This window comes from Notamacropus eugenii, chromosome 2, assembly GCF_028372415.1.
Source record: "Notamacropus eugenii isolate mMacEug1 chromosome 2, mMacEug1.pri_v2, whole genome shotgun sequence".
Classification (NCBI taxonomy): domain Eukaryota; kingdom Metazoa; phylum Chordata; class Mammalia; order Diprotodontia; family Macropodidae; genus Notamacropus; species Notamacropus eugenii.
Window position 1 is genome coordinate 393,627,103 of NC_092873.1, and position 18,160 is coordinate 393,645,262.

Consider the following 18,160-nt stretch of genomic DNA (forward strand, 5'->3'; position numbering starts at 1 on the left):
GCATTCTCACTTTGGGTGAGATACACTCATTCAATGAATAGGCTTCTTTTAGCAGTTGCTCAAGGGATGGCTCCTTTAATCAAAAAAAAAAAAAAAAATTAAACTGGGAGGAAAAGACCCTCAGGGTTCTTGGATAAAAGAGAAACAATCACTATTTAGTATTTAAATCCCCTCAGTGCTAGGTGGGTGGAAAGGAGAGAATTTGAAAGTGAAAGTTTTAAAGACAAATGGTAAAAATTTACATGTAACTAGGCAAAAATAAAGTAAGAAATAAAACACACAAAAAAAAAGAATTTCCCCATTGTTTATGAACAGTGTAAATACCTTAATTTGTACAAATATTTAATGTTGAAATTATATCTATGGAACTTTATCACTATAATCCACTAAATTATATAACTGCTGGAAAATAAATTACAACCACCACCACCACCTCCCGTATGGATCATGTTTGTTTAAACTTATACCAACAGTTACAAAAACGAAAAAACATTACCTGCTTTTAATTTGTTTTGAATAATACCTAGCGTTATTTCATAAAACAAGCAGATATTGCTTAATTCTGTAAATTGTTATGGTATTTCATTTATCTGGAAAAGGAATCACAGATCTACAAAATTTTGCTAGCTAAAATATGAGGAAATACAGTGTGGCAGGAAACCTGGATTCAAATTGCACCTCAGATACCTGTCAGCTGTGTGACCCTGGGTGAAGCATAGCATCTGTGTCCCTCATATTTTTTTCCAAACTTGCCACTTGCAGTCTGGGTTTCCTGAACTCAATTCTGCCCTTGGGACTGTGGACTCTGATAAAGGGGCTCTCCCCTTAATCTTGTCTGGAACGAGGCCACCCCACCATCCTTTTTTGCTTTTGGTGAGGCAATTATGGTTAAGTGACTTGCCCAGGGTCACATGGCTAGTGTTAAGTGTCTGGTCTGAGGCTGAATTTGAACTCAGGCCCTCCTGACCCCAGGGCCAGGGCTCTGTCCACTGTGCCACCTAGCTGCCCTGACCCCACCATTTTCAGTCATTCCTAACCCCAGCTCTACTTTATGGGTCATCTTCCCCATGTAAGCTCCAGGAAGACAGAAGTATCCTGTTTGTTTTTTAATCCTCTAAGCTTAGCACAGTGCACAACACTGCAAATGCTTCACAAATGCTTTTTTCCATTTTTCTGTTCATTTGTTTTCCTCATTTAGGCATCTAAAAACTTACTTAGCTAGTTACAGATGTATTTCCTCACACTGACAAATTATGTATTCTTATAAAATCAAATACTAAAATACTTGAAGACAGTCATTTTTATGTCCCCTCATCTGTTCAACCCAAACCCAAATGATAAACAACCAAGCGTAAAACTAACCTTACTTACCATCTGGTGTTAGAGAACCTTTCAATGAACACATTTGTAATAATTTCAGTAACAACTGTAAGCATCTGTCAGTTTTCAGCAAGGGTATGTAAACATTTGTGCCAAGCTTCATGAGGACATCCATAAGAGGATGCAGGGCAGCCTTTAATTCATTCTGTGTTTTCTTCCTTTCACTATATATTAAAAACAAAATCACAAAATAAAAGTTTCAAGCTAAGACAAATTCCATTTAACCTACAACTTAGGGAACTGTCTGCCTAAAATTCCTAAATATTAATCCATGTCATAGATTAGCCTCAGAATTTAATTTATGAATGTGTGCTTCATATGTAGTCAGATTTTTAACTCTGGTCTTCTCAAGTACCCATTTTAATCATATTTTTTCCCCTTCCTCCCTGCCCCCCCACTGAGTTTAATAATATTCACTGTAGACGTAAAGCACTGTTAAGATACATCCTGTACTCGTTTACAAATTTCTCTTGTTCATTTACAAATTTCCAAATAAGCTTAAATACAAAAGAAACCCTAGAGCTGGTTTTATTTGAAAAAATAAGAAGTTTCAGTTTTATATTCCTTTTTTCCTATGAAGAAAACTTGGTAGCTAGAATGCTGATAAAATAAATTATATTAAGCAAAATCTGAGAACAAAGCAACTTAAAAACATTTATTTATTATTTCTCAAAAGAACCTATGGTCAATAATATAACAATAATAAAAATGTGAATTTACATTGCATTTCAAAGTTTGCAAAACACTTTAGTCAAAATAATACCATGAATCAGGGCATCACAAATACATTAAATGTTTTCTAACTTAAATTTCTAGCAAAAAAAGTTTAAGCAATATAGAATTGTATTTATGCCAAAGGCTAGCAAACTCTGATCTGCCACCTGCTTCTCTATGGCCCCTAAGTTAAGAATAATTTTTACATTTTAAAATACAACCTTATTTTTACATTTTTAAATAAAACTATATTTTAAAATGTAAAAATCATGTTTAATTCCTGGCCTCATTTGGTACACAGGTCATAGTTTGCCAACCCCTGCTTTATCAAGTCATCAAGAACAAAGAAACTTTGCAATTTCAAAGCAACACAGTTTAGACTGTTCATATTCTCCATAACATATATATGTTATAAGATATTCCTTTCAACTTGTGAAAGGGCCAAAATTTTTTCAAAATATAAAATTTTCAAGAGGGCAAAATTTCAGGAAATTTCAACTATGATATTAGTTAACTTTGGGGATTTGCAGACAGTAATTCTGTACTTGGTATACAAAGTATAATGTATTTTTAGCCCTTATTATACAAATGAGTTGTTTTGGTACACAGCTTTTCTTCTTCCATAAATTGACTAATTTGCTGTTCTTCAAAATCACTTTAATTATTTTTGAACATTTTCTTAATAGGCAGCCCAAGATGCTAGTCATCCCACCCATGATGCTATAAGCAAACCCAATGAGTAAACCTCTGCATCCAATCATCTGAATGGAACCGCAGATCTGATTAGTTTCCTTTTTAAAGCAACATACTTACCTATATTTATTTTTCATTTCCTCCACATCTGCAGCAAGCAGAATCATCAGTGCAACAAGTTTAGCTTCATACCAATCAGGCATAAAGCAATTTCCTCCTGCTTGAACAATAATATTTAAAACTTGTTAAGCCTTAGAATCACGTTCATACGTGAATCAATATGACAATTTTTCATAAACAGTAAGTACCACAGTATTATAATATTAATGTAAAACTATAAGAGAATTAAAGGTAATTAAAATTAAATATAGCAGAATTTCCATTATGACAGTTCATTTTTAAAAGAATATGAATAACCTATCCAAGTAAATCCCCTAAATATACCAAGTACATATGAGACTATAAATGGTTAGCATATAATTCAATTAAAAAATAATATTTCATATCTGTTACACCTATAATGCAAGATACTTAGCACAAGTATACGTAAGACAATCCCTGCCCTCCAGGAAGTTAATTGAAAGTAATGGGAAGTAATTTGGAATTAAACAGAGCATGTTATCTCTTCCATTAGACTGTGAGCTTCTTAAGGGCACGGACTGGCTTTTTGCTGTTGGGGTTTTGGGGTGGGGTGGGGTGTGAAGGGGGTGTTTGGAGGGAAGAAGGGAGAAGAGAAAGGCCTTTCTTTGTACTCCCAGAACTTAGCACAATGCCTGGCACATAGGATATGTATAATAAATGCTTTCTGACTGTAAGAAATAATGATAACAAGTAAAGGGAAACAAGGAAAGATTTATATGAATTAACACAAAGTGAAGTAAGCAGAGCCAGAAAAACAATATGCACAACTACAATGTAAATGAAAAGAATCACCACCAAACAATAAAAAATTAATATTATGAAGATAAAGAACCACCATGGCCCTGAGAGAGATGAGAAGACACCTCCTCCACTCCTTCACAGAGCTATGGGGGTCCACAGATATAGAACACTGCAGATAATGTCAGATTTTTTTTGGATGTATTGATTGGTTTTACTGATCTTTTTTCCCCTCTTATTCTTCTTTTCCTCTAAAAAAAGTCATTTGTTATAAGGAATGGCTCTCTGGGAACAGTAGGGAAAGGATGCAGGGAGAAACCTAGGTGATATAAAAACAAGTATCAAGAAAAACTGATTTTAAAAATCTAGTAGCATTCATTCAAAAATCATTTGCTAGGTATCTACTGTTTGCAAAGCACTGGGCTAGTCAGACAGAGTGCTAAAATACAATACTAAACCTCAAGAAACTTACAATCTTGTTTACAATAAAAAGTACTCATCAATAAACAAATATAGTGCACTGCACATAGTAGGCACTTAATAAATGCCAGTTGAATAAATATTAAAAGTGATGCAATGTCATTTCACACATTCCTTCTGGACAGAGCAGACATCAGGGAAGGTTTTATAGAGAAGATGGCATCTGAATTGATAACTGATGGATGGGTAAGACTTAGATCAAGCCAAGTATAGGAAGTATAACTTAAGTGTGGAGAGAGGAAATATACAACATGTTCAACAAATAAAGGAGCAGTATGGAACATAAGTACACGAAAGTGATAGCATGGTTTAGGGAAAAGAAGACTGGCCTTGGGAGTCAGCAGACCTGGGTTTGAGTCCTAGCTTCAGGACTTAACTTTACTATCCAGGTGAGTCAGAAAAATAAATGAACCTCTCTGTGTCTCCATTTCCTCAACTATTAAAATGACTACGTAACTATTATATTACCTCACAGTTATGTCAAATGAAGTAACACATGTACATTTTGATACAAGAGGGACTGTGACAAAAATGACGAAAAGGGTACAAAGTATACAATTCTACTTAGAAGTATAAGTCCTTAGCAGCATCAAATGGCTTGACATCAGAAGCAGATATGGTTTCATTGATGGAAGTGACATTAAAGAAAAGGCCATTACCATCTGCCCTGCCAGGACTACTGGGCCTTTCCATTCATCTGTCCTGCAGATGAACCTTCCTATACATAGTGCCTCTCCCTATTAGAACAAGCTCCTCGAGAGTAAGTATCATCTCACTTTTCTAAATGTAACTCTAGTATTTGGAACACTCTAATTATTTAATTTAAAAAATTTCATTTTTTCAATCATTCATGAAGATCACTGGATTTAGGTTCAAATTTGGTTCTGATCATAGTATTACCTGGGTTAACTTTAAGTAAGCACTTAACATACCAGCCTATTTCCTCATCTGTAAAACGAAAGAGACAAGACTAGGTACTGAAGTTCCCCTAGGGCTCTGAATCCTGGTTCACCACTTTAAGTATGAATAAGGGAAAATTCATGAAGGAGGTAGAACAGTAGTTAGTCCCATCCCCCCAAAACACTGGGATTCCAATTATTTCAGAGACTGAACAACAAGTCTAAAATCACTATTTTGGCTAGCATGTTTTTAAACAGACTGTAGAAACGCTAAATTCTTATACACTTGATAATGTTTCCCAAAGAAAAAGAATAATAAAGAATAACTGGCATGTCAGACCAATAATTCAAACTCTAAAATTTTTTTTTTTTTGTGGGGGAAGGGAATACATAGTGAATGAGAGAAGTTCCAAAACACTCTAAAACAGGATTTTTGAATCTCAGAGACAGCACTCAAAAATGTGCTATCTCTAATTACAGAACCCCTACACTGAGTGTATAGCTGCCCTTAACTTCACTGTGGACTATCAGTCCCTTTTCAAGTAGGTACAATGCGATCTTTGACCAGTGTTTTGTCTGATATGCTGACTATATTTGATACAAAATAAGTTACTGAAAAGTAATCACAAAACCTCTCTCTGTCTAGTGAATCCAAACTCAGATAAAGCTTTACAACTATTCATTTCTAGAGCATTCTGTCCCTGATTGAAGGCAGATGTCAAAGGCCTCCTTCAGTTTATTTGTAGAGCCCAAGATCCTCACAAACAGCATCTGTTTTGATCTATGTAGCAGGAACCACAAAGTAAGTTTTCTAGGGTTATTGAGACTAAGTGCCCTTAAGAACAAGCTTGGAAGAAAGTATGTTGTTCTTCATGCTGACTTGGTGATAAACATTTCCAAAGCAAGCTGTGTGTAACTGAGGGTCACAGTTTCACATGTAATTTTCTCTTGTTCTACTTTGTATACGGAAATGTTGTCTTTTTTGGTATTCAACAAGTTCGGAAGAGAAAAATGAAAGATATCAAGCGTCTGGTGTGAAAAAAAAAAAAGGTCTGTTACTTACTGCCCAACACAGACATGTTCTTAACTTACAGTTTCTCTTTCCTGCATTGGCCGCTTTGAGAAATCAGAACAAAAGTTATTTTAGATGCAACAATTAGCATGAGGACGCTTTAGCTTGATGATTTCTATCAAGTCAAAATCAACTTTAGAATAGTATATCTTTTCATTCTCAAAACCTCAATTTAACTCTACTCTAAGCTGTATAACTTACTTTGAAAACCATTACATTTAATTTTTGTACTCCCAAGTTTTGCAAGAGTTTTTGGTAAAAACCATTCAAGTTCTGGCCCATGTATAGCTGTCAACATAGGAGACGGACTGGAGTTGTGATTTAATTCGTACTGGGAATTAACAAATGAGGAAACTTCCTCTGCAAACGCAGGTCAACACCTTTCTAGCAATTTACAGTGTTACACCTTAGACCACTTACATGAGGTCGGATACTATAACTAAGGTCACACAATCAGGATTCTGTCAAGTGGGACTTGAAACCAGGTCTCCCTGGCTCTAAGCCCAGTTCTCTATTTACCACCCGACACTGCCTCTCAGTTCTTACATCCATGGCATTTGTTCCTTTTCCCTTTCAAGTCACCAAAGCATTTAAATTATGAAAGTTAATTTCCATTAGTCACTAGTCATACATCAAGATCTCAACTCCTTAAATTTTTAAGGAACAAACTCTGTTCCTAACAGCAATCTCATATACTAACTTATCATAAATAATTAGATTTGGGAATGTATAGTACCATTACAAGATAATGAAATAGCATCCCCATAAATTTAAGTTAAGTTTTGTTAAGTACAACACGTACTAAAATTAATTTACTATAAGACCAAAGAAAACAATCTCCTAAGTTAATGGATATACAGAATTTACATAACACATGGAATATTGTACAATAGCTGAATACTCCAGCAGGAAAAAAAAAGGATGGTGCTATAACCTCTATATAACAGAGGATCTACACCTGGGATACAAGATCCATGGATAGATTTCAGGGGATCTATAAACTTGTATGGGGTAAAAAAAAAAAATTACATCTTTATTTTTCACTAACATTTGGTTTCCTTTGTAATCTTATGTATTTTAGTCTATGTATTTAAAAGACATGATTCTGAGAAGGAATGCACAGACTTTACCAGATTACCAAGGGGTCCATGATACAAAAAAGATGAGGGACCCCTGCTCTACAACATCCCTGGCACGTGATATCAGGTCATGTTTTAATTCCCAATAATGAAAGATGTGTTATCTCATGAGGCAGCTCACGTCATTTCTGAACAGTTCTGACTATTAAGAAGTTCTTTATCTTGAGCCAAAATGTGTCCTCTCTCCCCAGTACCTTCTAACATACTCGTTCCATCATGACTTCTGAAGACGTACCAATAAGCCAAATATTTCTTACATATAACAACAGCCCACTAGTTATGTGAAGTTAGTAATAATCTCCCTTCTCTTCTTTAGGCTAAACATCTCTATTTAATGCTAATTAATGAATTTGCTAATTGTTCTTTTCCGGACATTAGCTCAAGACGTATGAAACTGAAATAACAACGACTTTAAAGTTTATCAATAAAACTGTTAACACTTTGAATAATCTGTACAAATAAAAAAGTTTGGTATTACCCAAAAATAGTTTATTCTCAAATCCATTTTTATAATAAAATATAGTTGTCATTTTTAAATCCTTCAAGATACACAATGAAAAGCACAGATACCTCTTTCTCTTTCAGACATTTAAGGATTATATTTATAAAAATGGCCAGACTGGTAACCAGACATATATAATATAGTGTTCTCTAGTTCTCAGAAAACACCCTTTTGGAAATGCAGACGCTAGCAGTGATGGGAGCCATGACGTAACCATTAAAAGATCAGTCTAGTACTAACATTTGGCCTCCGTACTGAGCTGAAATAAGTTACTTTTACCCATGAGCAAGTAACTGCATTCAGCCCTGATTTCAACTACAGAGATGGTTTAATATCTCCCGAAAATACTTTAATTATACTCATCAACAAAAAATCATTTTCCACTTACTTTCCATGGTAGATGACTTAATGTAATCTTGTACCAGGTTCTGTACATACACATTTAAAGAACACCTGCCAGAAAAGCCAATGCAGCTGGAGACTTCTTCAAAGTAATTCTCATTAATCCGTAACCAGTCACAGAGCTAAGACAGGGAAAAAATATTAATTACTTCATACAGTCATATACACATAAACAGATAGAAAACATATGCCCTCTGATCTCTCTCAAGGAAAGCATAATGGCTTTAATGCCTCTAAGACCCAGAGGCTTCACATACAGGACCATTAATGCAGATCACAACCTCTGCACACTGCAGTGAGCATTCTTAATGAGTTGCTATGCCCAAAAACATATATCAAACATTATGGGCAACCTCTCAGGGATGAGATGAGCCACGCCAAACTAAGTTCAGCTCAGGCTCAGATAACAAATAGTTCATCATCACTAGTCTATAACCAAAGCCTTCCCAGCTTGGCAGGACCTGCCAGAGCTTGTACTCTACAAGAATAGCCTTCAGTCTGGATCTGTGATTTTATTGGTATGTATCTCAAATAATCTCAAACATAATCTCAATAACCTTAAAAATGGACACACAGCTTGAGTATTAAATGTCATACAATAAAACAGTTAAAAGAGAACCAGGTATCTTTCACAGATAAAACGAGAGGGAAAAGTCTAAACAAAACATCAAAGGAATTCTCCAGAGACTTCACACTCCAGACTTTCCTCCAGGACTTTCACAACAGAGTTTCCATCTAGCTAACACAATACTCAGTCTCTTCTACCTCTAACTTTTCCAGCTTCTTTTTAAATGCTGTCTTATCATATAAGAATATAAGCACCTTGGAAAAAAAAAAGGGGCGGAGCCAAGATGGCGGAGTAGAAAGACGCACATACACATAGCTCCGAACCCACAACCCACAGAACGGCTAGAGGGGACCAACTCACGGTGAATTCTGCACCCAGAGGCCACGGAATATTGGAGCGAGGGAGATTTCTGTTCAGGGGAGAGACCTGCAAACCTCTCGTGGGGGGTCCTTCATGCTGAGGACTGGGTGATGGGACTGGGAGCAGAGGGCAGCCCTGCAGCGGCCGCAACACTGTGAGGAAAAGATCCGAACGGGCCAAGGGGACGGGATCTCCAGCGGCCACGCGGGTCCCTCCACCCACAGAGGGACCTGCAAACCTCTCGCAAAAGGTCCGTCGCGCTGCAGACGTGGAGCCCAGCCTAGACCTGCGGCGGCCGTGGCTCCGAGAGGTACAGATCCGAGCAGGCTTCAGGGACGGGATCTCCAGCGGCGGCAAAAGCCCCTCCACCCACAGGTGACAGGGATCAGTGAGAGAGTCTCTTTGACGGGTCAAGAGGGCAGTGCGGTGCCCCCAGGGCTCGGCCCCCCCCCCCCCCGGGCTCTCCCTCCCCCCCAGATAGAAGCTGAGAGGCGGTGGCAGACAGGGGCTCCCAAGCGGGCAGGAGCCTGGATCCATTGTGGAAGGTCTGTACATAAACCCCCTGAGGGAACTGAGCCTGAGAGGCGGCCCTGCCCCCACCTGACCACCTGAACTTAATTCTCACACTGAATAGCAGCCCTGCCCCCGCCAAAAGCCCTAATGCGGGAAGCAGCATTTGAATCTCAGTCCCCAAACGCTGGCTGGGAGGACCAGGAGGCGAGGTGGGTGTGAGGAGAATATTCAGAGGTCAAGTCACTGGCTGGGGAGAATGCCCAGAAAAGGGAAAAGAAATAAAACTATTGAAGGCTACTTTCTTGGAGAACAGACATTTCCTCCCTTCCTTTCTGATGAGGAAGAAAAATGCTTACCATCAGGCAAAGACACAGAAATCAAGGATTCTGTGTCCCAGCCCACCCAATGGGCTCAGGCCATGGAAGAGCTCAAAAAGAATTTTGAAAATCAAGTTAGAGAGGTGGAGGAAAAACTGGGAAGAGAAATGAGAGGGATGAAAGAGAAGCATAAAAAGCAGATCAGCTCCCTGCTAAAGGAGAACCAAAAAAATGTTGAAGAAATTAACACCTTGAAAACTAGCCTAACTCAATTGGCAAAAGAGGTTCAAAAAGCTAATGAGGAGAAGAATGCTTTCAAAAGCAGAATTAGCCAAATGGAAAAGGAGATTCAAAAGCTCACTGAAGAAAATAGTTCTTTCAAAACTAGAATGGCACAGATGGACCCTAAGGACTTTGTGAGAAAGACAGATATCACAGAACATAGCGAGAAGATTGGAAAAATGGAAGATAATGTGAAATATCTTATTGGAAAAACAACTGACCTGGAAAATAGAATCAGGAGAGACAATGTAAAAATTCTGGGACTACCTGAAAACCATGATCAAAAGAAGAGCCTAGACATCATCTTCCATGAAATAATCAAGGAAAACTGCCCTGAGATTCTAGAACCAGAGGGCAAAATAAATATTCAAGGAATCCACAGAACACCGCCTAAAAGAGATCCAAAAAGAGAAACTCCTAGGAACATTGTGGCCAAATTCCAGAATTCCCAGGTCAAAGAGAAAATATTGCAAGCAGCTAGAAAGAAACAATTCAAGTATTGTGGAAATACAATCAGGATAACACAAGATCTAGCAGCCTCTACATTAAGGGATCGAAGGGAATGGAATAGGATATTCCAGAAGTCAAAGGAACTAGGACTAAAACCAAGAATCACCTACCCAGCAAAACTGAGTATAATACTTCAGGAGAAAAAATGGTCTTTCAATGAAATAGAGGATTTTCAAATTTTCCTGATGAAAAGACCAGAGCTGAAAAGAAAATTTGACTTTCAAACACAAGAATGAAGAGAACCATGAAAAGGTGAACAGCAAAGAGAAGTCATAAGGGACTTACTAAAGTTGAACTGTTTACATTCCTACATGGAAAGACAATATTTGTAACTCTTGAAACATTTCAATATCTGGGTACTGGGTGGGAGTACACGCACACACGCACACATACATAGAGACAGAGTGCACAGAGTGAATTGAAGAGGATGGGATCATATCTTAAAAAAAAAAAATGAAATCAAGCAGTGAGAGAAAAATATTGGGAGGAGAAAGGGAGAAATGGAATGGGGCAAATTATCTCTCGTAAAAGAGGCAAGCAAAAGACTTATTAGTGGAGGGATAAAGAGGGGAGGCAAGAGAAAAACATGAGGTCCACTCTCATCACATTCCACTAAAGGAAAGAATAAAATACACACTCATTTTGATAGGAAAACCTATCTCACAATACAGGAGAGTGGGGGACAAGGGCACAAGCAGGGTGGGGGGGAGGATAGAGGGGAGGGCATGGGGAGGAGAACGCAATCCGAGGTCGACACTCATGGGGAGGGAAAGGATCATAAGAGAATAGAAGTAATGGGGGACAGGATAGGATAGAGGGAAATATAGTTAGTCCTATACAACACAACTAGTATGGAAATCATTTGCAAAACTACACAGATTTGGCCTATATTGAATTGCTTGTCTTCCAAAGGGAAGGGGTGGAGAGGGAGGGAGCTAAAGAAGTTGGAACTCAAAGTGTTAGGATCAACTGTAATGTTCTTACCACTAGGAAATAAGAAATACAGGTTAAGGGGTAAAGAAAGCTATCTGGCCCTACAGGACAAAAGAGAAGACGGAGACAAGGGCAGAGAGGGAGGATAGAAGAGAGAGGAGATTGGTCACAGGGGCAATTAGAATGCTTGGGGTTGGGGGGGAGGGGAGAAAAGGGGAGAAAATTTGTAACCCAAAATTTTGTGAAAATAAATGTTAAAAGTTAAATTAAAAAAAAAAGAATATAAGCACATTGAGGGCAGGAATTCTCTTTCTTTCTCCTTGTATTCTTAGACCTTAATAAATACTAGTTGCCTCAAACTAAATCACAAACTGGATAATTAGATAAAATTGAAGTTTTTCATCAATAAAATTAATACAACTAGAATAAAGGCAGTTGTTGATTAGGGGAAAAAACATCTTTGAATCAAATATCTCTGATAAGAGCCTATTAACAATTAACATCAAGCAATCAATAAGTATTTATTAAATGGTGACTATGTGCCATGTCCAGTATTGGAGATTCATATACAAAGAATCAAATGATTCCTACTTGAAATGAGTTTACTTCCTAATTGGGAAGACAAGTACACATAAAATATAGACAGCATAAATATAAAGTTAATTAATAACTATGTATGTACAAAGTAGTTAAATATTATGAAATAATTCTCCATCTGCTGCATCTATCCCAGATACATATAAAGAAAGACAGGGTCTATATGGCTGTCTGCAGGCACCAACGTATGTCATAAACTGAACAACAGACATTCTTTATCTCCTTGGTTTTTACTGTGAGGATGCTCAGATTAAATTCTTTTGAGTAGTTATAGATCTCTTCCAGGAGGGTCTGCAACATTTCATGGTTTCATGCAACCATTATGTCATCCATCAACAGGTATATCTGGAAGATGTTGAGAAACCCACTTCAACTGGGACTCTGCGCACTGGATCTCCTCCATCACAACAGAGTGACCATCTCATTTTTATACCCAGAGCATCACTGAACCAGGTTATAATTGTTGCCATGTCTTCTAAGCAATTGCGAATGATTTTATTACGAAAGGGCCTTGAAGGCAGTATTCTGTTCTACTGAATCAAATGATTTTTCATTCAAATGGTAAAAATTTTCATTTCAAATGGTAAAAATACATAAGTACAGTAGGATCCTAAGGGGCTTAGGTCATTGAATCCTTCATTTTATAGATGAAGAAACTAAGGCACAGAGATGTGGAGCAGTGGATAAAGTATGGGCAACTTATTTAATTCCTCTGTGATCTATGAAATGGGCATGGTAATCACAGCACCCAGCTCCCATGGTGGTTGTGAGGAACAAATGAATAAAGGTTTTCACAGACAAATACAATACGTAGAAATACAATTTTAAAGTGATTTCCTTTTTTAAGTACACACCAATAATGAGCCTTATTCATATACTATTACTCCCCATTTATCCAAAGGTTACTTATTCTATAGCCTTAGCTTTCTGAGATATAGCTAAAAACATTTTTTAAAGGTTATATTAAAAATATAACTAAAAGAAATAAAACAAAAAAGCCCTATGAAGAGCTAAAACAACTATAAAACACAAATACTGCCCCTTGGGGGGCACTGGAACAATCCAAGGGGGAAGTAGTAGCCTTGGGTGCAATTGAGGATGTTGAATAAAAATAAGGGAGCAGAGGAACCACAAGCAAAGAAAAGAAGAAAATTTTGAAAAACTGTTCTTTCATGTTTCACTTGCTATATAACAAAGTTAAAGTCATAGTGATTACATTATTTTCTAAATAAACACACAAAATTCATGTTATAACCCATCGTCAAGTCTACTAACAGGTCTTAATAAGTAAGTGTTGGCAGACGAGCATGTCACACCTTGTTGAAAAGTCCAGCATACATCAGCAGAATATGTGCGTGTAATGACTTGTTTACAATTCGATACTATACAGTTACATGAAACAATACTGCATCATCAAATTTTCAATGCAGGAAAAAACCACAAATTTACAATAAGTTATTATGTTTAATATTCATCATTTTTTAAATTAAATGATGAACATTTCAAAAAAAAGAAAGAAAAACAAGTGTTAACAGGTTAAAGGAAGTAGATTTCCAGGGGACTCTGAGTAATTTTTTTTTTTTTTAAAGAGGGAGGTAGGCAAAATAAGTTTGGGAACCTCGGTCTAAGAGAGAGCCTTTGGCACTCATTCAAAGCTTTTATTTTTATATGCAGTTTTAACAAATTTAGTATCTGCTGTCATACACAGCAGATCACTAACAGATCAAAAAGACTAGAATAAAGTAAACCAATGATTGAAGGATACTATTATAAGGAGACACACCAACATTAGGAATTAATAACTAACAGTCTTACATAGAAGGAATAAACAGAATAACAATTTTAAGATCCCAGGAAGTTAAAAAAAAACTGTCTAGGCCACTTAATGTAAGGCAAACATTTCCAGGCTCCTGAGGCCACCACTACATCAAAGAATAGTACATCAAAGAACGGTGTGTGTTCCTCCTTCATTGCCGAAGAAGGCCATGCCATCAGAGAAATGATGACGACTTGCACTTGACTTTGTTTTGAGTGGGGGAGAGTTGTGCAGGTCACCAGCCTCACTTCTCCAGAACCATCTGAATCCAGTGACCACATATTCATCAGGATGACTGGAGATGACCCAGGATGAGGCAACTGGGGTTAAGTGACTTGCCCAAGGTCACACAGCTAGTGAGTGTCAAGTGTCTCAATACATTAAAGAACAATGTAAGACCTAAGCTCTTGATGATGACAACCTGCTCTTTTAGTAGAGAAGCTATTTAGAAGCATTTCAGAAATATTTCCATCCATCACGGAAAATTTTAGCCTCTAACAGCTTAATTTTAACTATTTGAAAATTTCACTTATGTGGATTCTTAGGACTTTTGCACTCCTGAAAAAAATACATTTGGAGCCCAACAATAACACTAGCATCCTTTTCCTTACCAGCCAGTAGGAAGCCAGAGCATAATCTGCAGCTGTGGGCTTTCCTCACTAGATGGCAACCCAGAACCAGCACAGTGAAACGCTACAACTGATGATTCAGACGCTGCTACTGATGAATGAGTAAATGAGGCAATAGAAAGTGAAATGCTTTTGAGGCGCTGCAGAATGAACTGATCAGCAAAACCCACAGCAGTTAAAAACCAGGACTTTGATTCTGTCTGGGGGCGCTTCTGAAGAAAAGCATGTAGAGCTACGACGGCACATTCTGGGCAGCAGATAACATGACAGAATCAACCAAAAGCTGGGTCTTTTAACGGTCACACTGTTCTCCAAACTAGCCAACCCAATAAATAAGTTATTCTATACCTCTCACATTATTGTTTATTCAGATCTTTATCCCTCTTGCACGGGCAGGCTCTGATGTACCATTTATATCATTTCATGCTTCAACAGCATGCCATTATTTAATGTCCTTGTGAACTGGATGTTTTCTCTGAATTCTGTCTCTCCACTCTTCCAATATACTGTATATACCAGGGGCAGGCCACTAAACCATTCATAAGTATCCCTGCAAGCTGCATATTGACTTGGATAACCACATATTAATATTACCTATTTATTATACTTTTATCATCTGTATTATATATCCATATATTATTGTTTTGTTTAATATTCCCCAATTAAGTTTTAATTTGGTAGAGGCCACACGTGGGAGTGTTGTGGGCAACATGTGATCCACAGGCCATGTACCTGACCCCTCTACTGTATACCACCACACACTAATCAGTGCCTATCCAATGGATTCCTTATCAAGTCTAAGCTTTTCCAGTTTTTTAAGGCCTTAAATATCCTAGTCTCCTCCTATCAATATGGTCATTACTAGCTAGCATTTACATAGCACTTTAAAGTTTGCAAAATGCTTTTCATGTTACCTCATTTGATTCTCACAGCAACCCTGCAATGTGAGTGCTATTATCCCCATTTTACAGAAACTGAAGCTGAGAACTACTTGCTCAACATCACAAGACTCTTAAGTGCCGGAGGTAGGATCTGAAACGCCCTTAAAAGCAGTTCTCAAAGAGAACCAGGTCAATCAGCTGCCCCTTTTAAATCCTTCTCATTTCTTCCTGCCCTACTCTTTGCTCATGCTACTATGGTATAATACTAAGAATACCTTCCTCCTTCCTTTCTACATATCCAAATTCTACTCAGACTTCAAGGACAATCCCCATCAAGTCCCAATTTTCTCCAAAATGTTTACTACTCTAAAATCAATGGCCCTTCTTCTCTTAATTCTTATTGCATTTATAATCTACATTATACCATTTATCACTTGATTACTGTCCTATTGTGCTCCATAACTATTTAATGTTTTAGGTCATTTCTTAATTTAATTTATAGTATCTTTGACATTTCTTCTGTATTCTCCATACTAAAAAGCACAACACAGAGTAGGAACTCAACAAAGAATTTGTATCTGGAAAGAAATGAGGAATTTATACTATATCCTAGAGACAGATAACTTAGAAAGATCTCATGCTACTTGTTCTCCTGGGACAGTCAATCTTCAAGTAAGTTCACCGTTCTTTGAATTTGAGAGTGGGGTAGGTGCCAAAATTTTAACTTTTGTATGAATATTTTGTTCAATTATTTGTTTTCAGTTCAATGGATCTCTCGTTTTCTCCCAAATGATTACTTGGCATGTTTGATTCAGTATGTTCAAAACATGTCACAAAATTTCTTTAAGGCATGTAACTAGATTATAAACTTCTAATTAAACTGTAAGCAAGCTCCTTGTTTAGCTTTGTACCCTTAACACATAGTGGGCACTTAAATATATGTTCAATTGAATTAAAATAACAAAGAGAAATAAATAGCAAAGAGAATAAAAGAGCTACTCAATAGCCCAAGTTAACTTAATTCCATTTCTAAGCCTACAAATGACACTTACATAGGTTGCTCCGTCCCCCCTTTCCCCAAAACCCTTTCTAAAGTCCTCAACTACAGTAACAATCATGGATGACTTTCCTTTGATTTAAGTAAAATTTATCGTCCCTTGAATCTTCCTATCTGGAATTTTCTCTCTTCAATTTCCATCTTCCCTTGAGTATAACATTTTCCACCATCTCTAAGCTCTACCTAACCAAATAACCAAACACCAACCAGAGATCTACTCACCACCACTGCCTCTTCTTGTAAGCATGCCTCTCTGTCAAATATTCTCCTCTGTTCCTCCATAATAATTTGCAACTTTAACTACTTAAGGAAGACTATGAATAATGGAATAGAGTTCTGTTCTGTTCATAACTAGCAAAATCATGACTCCATTTTGTACAACTAGCTAGAAGTAAATTCACTAGATAGCAATGTTCATATAATTCCAAAGACGTGATCAACAATTTTCTTACCTCTGTCCACAGTGTAGTACCTCTGCCTAAGGATTCCTCTTGTCTCAAGGACATGAGGAAGTTTGAGACATCTGAAAATGACACCTTTTCCTAGAGAGAAATATGAAAGAAAATCTTTAGCCAAACAGATCAGAATAGCTTTAATAAAACAAAATTACTTTGTTAAAAAAAATGAAGTATATTAGAATTTAAAATATAGCATTACTCGTAATTAAAAGCAGGAAACCTCCTTCTTTAAAATTATATAATTTCACATTTTAATCTAAACAATAAATAATTCTCACATATTATTAGGAAAAAATGTCAACATATCTGCAAATGGAGTAGTAGGGTTTATTTTATAAACCCATTTCTCTTAAGAATGAAGTTATCATTTGTTAAATATTATATCCAATTTCTTAACTAAGGATACCATTCCTACAAACATCACTTTCAATCAATGCAGTGTTGTTCTTTTCTATTAACTTTGTTCATTCAAAGGTTAAATGATTAAATAAAGTTTTCTCCTAGGTCTTCCTATTCCTCTAAGATGAGGTTATATTCCTTTGGAGAAAAGTGATAAAAAAAAAATTTCATTGTTATTAAAATAGTTTTGCCTCCATGTTGAATTTAAGTAAAAGCAAAGGAGTCAGTTACTAGCAGCCCTTCTCTTTGGATCTTTTCATTGCACCATAGGCAACCATATCCTTTCTTTAAGGATATAAAGGAAATTAAGGGGAAATTCAAGCTCAGAACCACAAGAACTCCAAAAATAAAAAGCTTTTTTGCCAATGTATTTTTTTTTAATCTATTCGTTCATGAAGTTAACAACTGGGTTCAAAAAGACTTTTTAACTGAAATACTAGAGAAGTAAAGAACTTACCACATCTATCAAATTCATAGCTGTTTGAAGAAGGTAGCACTGAGCTGCTCCCCTCAACAGAATCTGATGTGTGATCATAGTACACTGAAGAACATCCCTACAACCAAATATTCTTTTAATGTACATTTCCACATTTATATAACTATATATAATAGCCCTTAAATTATGACTCATAAATAATTCCTGTGCACTGACAAAAATGACTATTTATATTTCATCTCTC

The 18,160-nt window shown here is 36.8% G+C and overlaps 1 protein-coding gene across 5 annotated transcripts in view; it reads right to left on the reverse strand.

The window, feature by feature from the left end:
• Positions 1-18,160, reverse strand: part of TARBP1 (tRNA guanosine 2 -O-methyltransferase TARBP1) — a 92,573-nt gene that overhangs the window by 53,791 nt on the left and 20,622 nt on the right. For 4 of the 5 annotated variants that reach the window (XR_011975424.1, XM_072647515.1, XM_072647514.1 and 1 more), the window contains exons 8-12: positions 17,938-18,034; positions 17,076-17,165; positions 8,147-8,282; positions 2,908-3,007; positions 1,372-1,544 (exon numbers count right to left, since the gene is read on the reverse strand). Coding sequence is in view for 4 of the 5 variants with exons in the window: in XM_072647515.1 (XP_072503616.1) it covers positions 1,372-1,544; positions 2,908-3,007; positions 8,147-8,282; positions 17,076-17,165; positions 17,938-18,034 (596 nt within the window). In the remaining variant the exon portion in view is untranslated. The remainder of the gene's footprint in view (positions 1-1,371; positions 1,545-2,907; positions 3,008-8,146; positions 8,283-17,075; positions 17,166-17,937; positions 18,035-18,160) is intronic. The other variant, XM_072647513.1, reaches the window with a different exon arrangement.